The sequence below is a fragment of the Gracilinanus agilis genome, chromosome 2 (assembly GCF_016433145.1).
Source record: "Gracilinanus agilis isolate LMUSP501 chromosome 2, AgileGrace, whole genome shotgun sequence".
NCBI lineage: Eukaryota > Metazoa > Chordata > Mammalia > Didelphimorphia > Didelphidae > Gracilinanus > Gracilinanus agilis.
This window is the reverse complement of record NC_058131.1, coordinates 314353677-314364021: the sequence shown is the minus strand read 5'-3', so window position 1 is coordinate 314364021 and position 10345 is coordinate 314353677. Positions and strand designations below refer to the sequence as shown.

Sequence of the window (10345 nt, the reverse complement as noted above, 5' to 3'; positions counted from 1 at the left end):
AATGAAAGATTTGAAATCAAGGAGACCCAAGTCGGATCCTAATTCTGTCATTTACTACCTGCATGATATACAAAAGTTATTTGGCCCATTTAGAATTTAGTTTCCTCATTTGTAAAATTAAAGACGTGGCCTGATGACTTCAAAGGTATAACTATAAATCTGTGATCCTGTGTGCATTAAGCATATCACTGTGACAGTAGTATACAGCATGCACTGAAGAGAGAGATAGCCTGGAGGCTGCAAGGTTAGTTAGGTGGTTCTTCTAATCGTCTAGGGGAGAGTTGTTAGGACCTGAACTAATGTGGCAGCACTAGTAGTGGAAAGGAAGGACCACATGTGAAAGAGGTATATAAGAGCTAGTGTCTCACTATCAATGCAATCTGATCATCACTACTGATGACTCGAGGATCAGGAGAGCAGTGGCTACTGTCAGAAACACTTCTTCCTGCTCTGAGCCTGCCAATGGAGAGTACATAAACACAGAGACTCTCAAGACTTCTCTGCTGATATTTGTAAGCATCCTTGTGCTCTGATTGTAGAACCAATTGTGCCAAAAGGAAGGAAAGCAAGAGAAGCTGTAGGGACTCTTCATGATAGAGAAGTATAGCTTGGAAAGTCTAGTTTATCCCAGGAGTTTTCTCTATACCTTTGTTTGTATACTTTTTGTGTCTTATATGTTCCATAAAATGTCTTGTGTATTTTTCCTTTCTGGATAAAGTCTTAGACACATAACCCACCAGAAAGATGATGACTGTCTCATAAGATCGTTTCAAATGACAATTGAAGTTTAAGGATGGCTCTTGACAAGAAGGGAACTCTAGCTTATTTAAATGTTTACCCTAGACTTTAGTAAAATCATTTTCAAAAAGTTCATACAGCTTTATTGTGATCCAGTGGCCTTGGTTCCACAAGAAGGGTGAGTCTCTAAAATCAAAATTGTGACAATATAATAGCAAACGATTGTATTGGGAGTTGGGGAGAGATGGGAGAATTATATAAAAACCACAGTATGTTCATGCTTTAAAAAGAAGACATGTGAAAGATAAAACCAGAGATGCATAACAGGATAAACACAATTAAAGAAGAGGGGCATGAACTTGGGTAATAACAGTAGAAAAAAAAGACTAAATCCCCAATTGAACTGAGGCTTTCGAAGAATGTTAAAGATAACAAAAAAAGACTATTTTAAGCTCTGCTTAGAGAAAGCAAGAATAAAAAGGAAGAACAAAGCCTGAAGCTTGTGATGAGTGAAGAAATGTTAAAAAGAGATTGGGAAAATAGAATTAGTCAATTCCTTTTTCTTTTTGTCTTCTTTGTCAAGAAAATGATGCTTCAACTGGAAATGATAACATAAAAGAGATTAAAAGAAGTAAATTCCTCTGTGAGGAGAGCATTTATTAATGTGAATGAATTCAGATCTCCTAGCCCAAATGAATTACATTCCTAAGTAGTGAAAGATCTTGTATATTTGATCACTCTCTAATCTGTGAGGAATTCTATATAATAGTAGAGAGTCTGCTAGGTTTAGCAATAAGTAAATATTGACCTTGTTTTCAAAATGGAATAATAAACTCCATAACTACCAATTAACAAATGCCAAAATGCTTTTTAAAATTAAATATAGGTAATTTGGGAGGAAAAGCACTAGCAGCTAGGGGGATCAGGAAAGGCACTTGTGGCATAGGAGATGTCATCTACATCTTTGCAGGAAATGAGGAAATCTAAGAGAAAAGTGAGGAGGGAGTATTCTAGATATGAGGGTTGGAGGGAGGAACAGTTTGTACAAACAAAACAAAGTGGAAGTTGGATCATTTTGTGTAAGGAACAGCAAGAAGCCAGTTTGCCACTACTATGAAATCTGAAGGGAAGCCATGTTCAGTAAACATGGAAAGCCAAGTTTAAGCCCAGTTGGAAAGGGCTTTAAATGTGAAATAGAGGAGTTTGTATTTGAGCCTAGAGATATTAAGAAACCAATTGAATTTCTTAAGCAAGAGATTGCTCAGATCTGTGCTTTGAAAATATGGCAGTGGTAAGGAAAAAGAGAACAGAAAGTCCAATTAGGAGGTTATTATAATAGTTTAAGCAAGAAATGATGAGGGCTTGAACTAGAATCACTAGATTGATGCCTATCCCTGACAAAACTAGAAAGAAAGAAATGTTGTTTTTGTTTTTTTTTTAAGGAGACTTCACAAGCTAATGGAGTTGACTATCCCTGACAGTTTGAGAATGGCTTATTAAATAGATAATCTATGACCACTTAAAAGGGAAAGAGTAACTTACAGTTCTCTAGCTAGCTTGAGTTCATTAAGCAATCATGACAGTCTAATCTCACTGCTTTTTTTTCCCCTCTATGGTCACTAAATTGCTATATTAGGAAAAGGTTGTGCATATAGTCTCTCTGGATTTAAGTAAGACAACATCTCTTATGAGATATTTCTTGTTAAGATGAGAAGATGACAATTGTTTAGTTAGGAGGACTCCTCAATGATTGAAGTTCTATATCCAAAGAAGGTTAACTAGATTGCAGTAGATGACTCTGCTACTTTGATTGCTTCAGGCCTCTGTTCATAGCCCTATCCTGAGTTCTGCATCTTTCTGACTTGGAAATAGAGATGGCATACTTATCAAATTTGCTGATAATGTCAAAGTTAGGATTCTAAAAAGAGAGCAGAATGTGTTTAGACATAATAGAAGGTAAAGGAAATTATCAGGAGATTGAGGGTACTCGTTATCTTTTCATGGTTGCCAATTAATATTAGAATTTAAAATTTAGGTTTTATGCTAAATATGAGAATTCCAAAGTAATATTGTGATCACTGATTTAAAAATATTACAGCTTAAGTCAAAATGATTTTTAGCAGCTTTATTTACAAAGAAATGGAATTAAAGTGGAAAAATGTAGATAAAGAGGCAAAAAGTACTACTTAGCTATTTTGTACCAACACAGTACCATTCTGCAATACCTGGGCTTTGGACTATACAGAAAGGATAATTGAAAAATCACTCTGGTAGACATAGCATATTATAAGGCGAAGGACCTTTGAAACAAATAGTCTCAGAAATATACCATAACTTTGAAGAAGAGAAGGAGCAGTGCCTAAAGATTCATCCTAGCTGCCACCTATAGCCTTTTGAGATCTTACTGTCTTAGAACCAAGGCCTTCATTGTACAGGAATCAGTTCTCTTTTACTGATGAAAATCTGCTGGACCTTCTGGTGATTCACTAACTCCTGGTTTCTGTCTTCTGGATGACTACCACTTATTCTCTGCCTGGAAAGGCCAGCTTTTTTCACAACCTCAAATCCCTCCTGGTCTATCCTCAGCATCCTTCGCTCCCCATCAGTGGTAAATAATGAAGGCCTTGCCTAACATCTCCAGGAAAATAAAGGTTTTATTTTTTTTAATATATTAGTAACCAACAAAAGAAATAGGATCAAAAAGACTAAACAAATATTGCTTGTCAAAGAGTAAATGATAAAACAATCATAATAATTATGCTAAGGATATCACATTTTAAGGGATGCAGCTAAAGCATTTTCAAAAACAAATTGATATTCCTGAATAACAGGAGAGAAAAGATCATAAATCATAGAATTAAAAGGAACCCCAAACTCAACATTTCCAAAATAGAACTTACCTTCCCCTCCCCCAAAAAAACATATCTCTTCTAAATGTCTCTATTTCTGTGAGTCACCACCATTCTTCTAGTCTCATGATCACATCGTCAGTGACATACTTGGTTCTTCACTTTCTCTAACTCCAGTCAGCTGCCAAATTTTTTGGTTTCTACATCTCTTGTGTTCAACTCCTTTTCTTTACCTGTATAACCACCACTTTAGTTCAAGCTCCCATTACATCTCAACTGGAATATTGCAACAACTTCATAATTGGTATCTCACACCACTCCAATCTGTACTCCAAACAACTACCAAAGTGATCTTAACTGATCTGATCATGTCATTTCCCTGTTCCTTAAATTCCAGTGACTTCCTGTTGATTCTAGGATAAATATAAAATCTGTTTAGATTTTTAAATCTTTCATAACCTAGATCCAACATATCTTTCCAGCCTCATTCATTAGTCCCTTTCCCATACACTGAGATCTAGCCAAATTCTGCCCTTCTCTGTTTCACTGCACTATCCGTCCCCCAGGCTTAGAATGTACTTGTCTCCTCACCTCTATTTCAGACAATCCTCTTCTTGTAATATTCCATACAACCCCCACCTTCTACATGAAGCTGTTTCTGATTCCTCCATTTCCCTCTCTCTCAGACTACTTCATATTTAACTACCTTGTACTTATTTGCATTTGTTCTCTTTATGCTTATTCTGTTTATATTTACATATGTACACATTTTTCTCATTAGAACATAAACTCCTTAAGAATAGGAATTGTTTCATTCTTTGTATCTGTCTTCCAGTGTCTAGCTCAGTGCCTAAGACAGTAGACACCTAATCAGTGTTTGCTGGTTGACTGACCTCAAAGGTAATCTAGCTTAAATGAATGAATTGAATTTATATTTTAAAAATTAGAAAATGAGCACCGGAATGTAACAGGCACATAATAAATATTTTTTGATTTATTGATGAAACCCCATGAACAGATTAATTCACAAGTTATTTCTCCTAAACATTCAGAACATAAATAATTCCTATATCATATAAAGATCATTTTCAAATGCAAAGGTAGTATTCAATACTTTCTTAGAGACAAGTATGGGCCTAATCTCCAAACCACATTTGATTAAGGCAGAGAAAGAAATCTTTAGATCAACTCAGATGTATAGATATTAATGCTTATACAAAAATACAGGTGTTCACCTGTGAATTTATCTCCTCTTCATATAAATTACTTATTAAACCTCACATGCCTCTAGCAAAATAGCATGGCACTCAATCCAATCCCCTACTTTATTTCCGGGTCATTACTGTCCTCTACCTTAGCTTGTATGTTCAGCTTCTTCCACATAACCTTAAACTGTTCATTTGGGACTGCATAAAACTATATATTGAATCATTTAGCTTTTGGTAGTCTATAATAGAGGAGGAAACTTGATGGATGGAGACCTTCAAGCTCTTTAGCCAAACCAAGAAGGTTTAACCTTAGGGGAGGTGGGAGACGGAAGGGCATGAAGAGTTTCTAAAGCTAGAGATACCAGGGAAGGCCATAGTTGTAAGACTTTATTGTGGGCTTCAGCATAATATCCCAATCCTAACTGCCAGCAAGAGGGCATGCTTCATCTGCTACACCAGCAACACAACATATAGGACATATTATATATGGTGTTATTCAATGCATTTTTTGACTAGAGGGAATATGGAGCAATCAATTTTTTCAGTAATTGCTATGAAGAGTATTGTAGAGATTGATCCATCAACAGCATGTCATCAGTTTGGAGATCATCTAGGTCTTAGAAAAATTCTTGTAGTTATGCCACCAGGAAGATCTTTACAGAAGGGGAAATTGGTGTGGCTTACCACAAAAACCTCTTAACTGCATCTTAAATCTATTATTTTAATATTCCTTCCATCTTCTGGCATCTTTAGCCACCCTTTCCAGCAATGACTACTTTCACTCAAAACCCCTATCTCACTGGTCGTTATCAGAATACTCCACTCCTTTCTTCTATTGCTTCTTCTAGACTCTTCCCCTGTCACCATCAGTCAGTGTCCTCTCTTCCCATGAGGTTCAATCAATCTGAATTTATCATTCAGTGATAAAACCTTCTGGTAGCTATTTTCTCTCCACCCTCAAGGCAATTTTTCATCCTTTCTCAATATGTTCAATGCCAGCTGCATAGGCTTTTCCTCTGCCTCAACTGCTGCCTTTTACTAGAGGGCTTCATCATATAAATTGATTCTCTTTCAAATACTCCAACTTCCCAGTTCTTTCCCTAGTGTATGAGAAGGGGCACAGACCTTTTGACATAACTTTAAGTCATGACTCACTGGCCCATACCTAAGCCACTCTTGCAGATTTAGTTGTCATCCATCAATGGTCTCCATTCCTTGGGCCTGACTTTTCTCTTATGAACAGTTTAACAAATTGATAAAATTAGGAGATTGGACTAGTTGGCCTCTGAAGTTCCTTCCAACTCTATATTGATAATCCTATGATGCTACTCAAAGGGTCTCTCCTATAAAATCTGCAATTTCTATATCTCTTCAAGATTTATATAGCACTTTTCTTAAAACAGCCTGCTGGCATAGACAATGTAGGGGTTATTATCCCCATTTCCCAGATTAGAAATATGAAGCCAAGAGAGATTAAGCAAATTATTCAGGCTCATGTGGCTAGTATCAGAGCAATGATTCCAGGGCTTATGACTCTGTATCTAATGCTCTTATCACTAACTATGCTTACCTATACTGTTGTCCTATTGATATTAGTAATGTCCTTTATTCAAAATATAATATTTTATAATCATTCATGCTTTTACTACAAAAGTAATAAGACATTTCAATTCTTATCTTTGTTCTAAAATCTTATCTTTATATTTTTAAGGGCTGTGTAAATTTCAAGTTTGGGATCCTTTATGCCAAAGATGGACAACTCACAGATGATGAAATGTTCAGTAATGGTGAGTCTAGTGATCACTCTTACTTTCTAGGAATAAAATCAATCTTTGGTTCCTATTATCTAGTTTTAGCCACCCATGTTTTTTCAGTTCTAAGAATTTTTTCAAAGAAGCAGCTATCAATAATGACATATTGTAAAGTTTATGATCCCAGTTTTTTAACCCAAAGCTCTCCACCATTTCATAGGAGCAGAAAAATGTGCTTCTTTGTATCATATGCAGTACTGATGTAGATGTGCTTTGTGACGTCAGAAGATAAAGGAAATGGAGTAATGACCTCATGATGATAGACTTACCCTAGGAGTCAGTAATTTGCATGACAAAAATTTATCAAAAGGAAATTAGTGGAGTTCTGCTGCTTCTACAAAACTTATTTTGTATAATAGGCTATAATCTTTAAATGGACCTGTGATCTCCTCAAATTGGGCACCCCCTTTACTGATGCAGATTGCCATCTAGCCAGGCCCTCATCCTGGGCATTTCTTGTCCACAATTTTCCCTAAATCCCCCATAGAGGATCTGTCTTACATCCTGGAGACCTTTCTCTAGTCCTTTTAATATTTCATGGTACTTGGACTATCTAACTGTTAATTACAATGCTCTTGAGAACTGTCCAACCTGCCTTCCTTCCTTATCATAGATATCCACCAAGAACTTTGTGTATTCTGGAATTCCTGTTCCATAATTGACCCACTTCCATTCACTTTAGAACTCTTTTCCTCATGCCTCTCCCATTCAACACTGACAGAGAAATGAATTCCCCTAAATGACACTTGCCTCTTTGTCTTCCTCCCTGGGCTAACTTCCACCTACATCACAGCAGTTCTGGAGAAGGAATCAGGTTACTCTTTGTCCCCACTATCATTCCCACCCTCCTTCATCTGCCTTTCCCATACTCTATGAGCTAGAGCAGGGGGTCAGCAAACTATAGCCTATGGCCAAATCCTGCCCTTGCCTGTTTTTGTATGACTTTGGGGATAAGAATGGTTTTTATAGTTTAAAATAAGGTTTTATTATATTTTAAAATGTAAAAAAATTCCTTCTTATCTGGAGAAACAATTCAAAAACAGGCAGCATGCCACCCTTTTGCCAATCCCTGATCTAAAAAAACTGGCAGTCTTGCAGTGCTTCACTCCCAGCACTCCTTGTTCCACCACTATGCCTTTACTTTGGCCATCTTTATGGCTGGAATGCTGTTCCTCCTCTCACCTCCCTCACTGTATCCCTTAGAACCTTCGAGACTCAGTTGAAGCACCATCTTATATCTGAAGCCTTTCTGATTCCCCCAACTACTAATGCCCTCCTTCTCTAAATTATTTTGTAACTATTTTGTATTTATTCTGTGTGTATATGTGTTGTGCCCCCCAAAAGAATGTAAGCTCCTCATTGGATTCATTTTTGTCTTGGTATTCTTGGCACCTAAAAATTACCTGTAAGCTCATAAGAATGTTGATTGATTCATTGGACAGAACTTATATACTAACGATATATATCAGCCATGTAATGTTTTGTTTAATTGGTTGGTTTCATTCTAGAATTTCTCTTAAGTATTCCTCTTCCATGATGAAAGTTACAATATGGTTTCCAACTTGGTTCAGCAAATTCATTTGCTTGCTTCCAATTCAGTGAATTCTTGCTGGGCAGAACACTGTGTTAGACACTGAAGGACATACAAAGTTAAGATCAGATGCAGTCCCTGCCCTTATGGATATCACATGCCAAAGATATAACATATATATAGGTAACTGTGAAACTTAACTATATGAGGGCCCAAAATAAAGCATTATTTTAATTTCCTGAGACTGTGGTCTTTCCCTGCAGGGAGGATGCCCAGGGAGAAAGAATGTGAATTTTACATTTTACTTATCAGTAGTACATATTACCATATACCCATTTTCAGGTTTCCCTTAGAGAATGAAAACTGTGAATCAACATGTTATCACCTGGCATCTGATTTGGATGGCTTTCCTAATGCTTGATTTCTTCTTTCTCTAGAAACTGGCAGTGAAGCTTTTCAAAAATTAGTAAATCTTTTGGGTGACACAATTACACTAAAAGGCTGGACGGGATATCGAGGAGGCCTGGACACCAAAAGTAAGATTTCCAGTGGTTGTGGTCACATTTTTACATAGACATCTCTCAAGAGAAATGTAGTGGCAGGATTGAGGCAGCACAAATGTGACTGGAAGAAAGTCATGAAGTATCCTGCACATCGTGACAATAGAAATACTAATTATATGTACATTATGATATCATTATGCTTTGTGGACACAAATCAGACCTCCCAGTATGTTTGAAATTATTGTAATAGTAATAATAACAATGATAATGATACTGATTTCCTACATTTTTATATAGTGCGTATAGTTATTTAAGTATTTTCACTTTTATCTCATTTAATACTGACAATAGTCTGATATAATTAAATAGACATAATTATACCACTTTGATGTATGAGGAACTGACATACAACAAAGAAGTGAAGTGACTTTCTTGAAGCATATAGGGAGTCACCCAATGAAGGCTTCTTTCCATGCTTCATCATGATAGGGAGATGACCCTGTATTCTTTTTTTTTTTTAATTTAAATGTATTTATTTGCAATATTAAAATTTCTAGGTAACTCCTTTACTCCCTCAACTGTGCAAGTGGAATGCAAACTCAGGCAGACCCTTCTGGGCCATGACCTTTAGTTCTGTCATCTAAGGGATAAATAATCACCACAGGGTTGGCCACCAAGGAAGGATTTTTTTTTAAGAGGGTGGGGAGGTATCAGGGTGGGGAGTGGGGAGTGCGGGTGGGGCACACACTGGGAAAGCAGTTTATGAAGACTGTTTACTAAGACCTGGAGGAGTTTAATTAAATCTACCTTAGTAGAGGAAGTATCCATACCAGTGAAGTCACTGATCCATAATGTATTGAAATGGGATGAAGTCTATACCTGGTATGTTCCACATTAATAAACTATGTGCATTTGTAATTAGCCCACTTGTTTATAAGCATATGATTTCTAGGGCAGCTTTCTGCTTCTCTGCAACATCACACACTGTTTTTGTTGACAGTATAATCATCTTTAACCACCTTTCATCTGGCGAGGCTAACAGGAACTGAACAATGTAGCATTCTCTCTTTTTAACCAAATCACTAATCTCTAATCCCAGGGAAGATGGGAACCAGAGAGAATACACACTTGAATAGCTTTTCCTTAGGCTGGTGCTTTTCTTTAGTCTCATAGATGAAGTCACCCAGGTCTTCAGTGTGATGTGGAAACATACAAATGGAGAAAGGAGCAGAGCTGCCAGAAAAAGACAAGTACCCAGAATGTTAGAAGCAGAAAGGACCTGAGATTCCTAGTGCCCCATTCTCGTTTTCTAAACAAGGGGACCAAAGGCAAGAGAGTCAAAATTCTTTCTCAGGATCACACAGCTAGTAAATAGCAAGGCCAAGACTCAAACCCACTCTCTGACTACAAGTCCAATGCTCTTCCACCTCACCACACTGCTTGAATCACATATTTTATTTCTGAATTTCTAGGATACCAGACACACCCATAATCAAATGTAAGTACAAAATCAAATTCCCAAAACAAGTATAACTTAGTTTTAAATTATTCCTTTGGGATTATCCATGCTAATCCCTCTCCCCTTTACTAATGTAGATAATCAAGTGTTGTCTCATGAATGTAGACATGTGATATGTCCTAATACATCTGCACAGATGTCTAGCTATCTGATACTACTACCCTGGTCCAAAAAATAGAAATTTTC

The 10345-nt window shown here is 36.8% G+C and overlaps 1 protein-coding gene across 1 annotated transcript in view; it reads left to right on the top strand.

The window, feature by feature from the left end:
• Nucleotides 1-10345, top strand: part of GARNL3 (GTPase activating Rap/RanGAP domain like 3) — a 160786-nt gene that overhangs the window by 57837 nt on the left and 92604 nt on the right. Inside the window, exons 8-9 of the mRNA XM_044664210.1 lie at nucleotides 6507-6582; nucleotides 8575-8673. Coding sequence (XP_044520145.1) covers nucleotides 6507-6582; nucleotides 8575-8673 — 175 coding nt within the window. The remainder of the gene's footprint in view (nucleotides 1-6506; nucleotides 6583-8574; nucleotides 8674-10345) is intronic.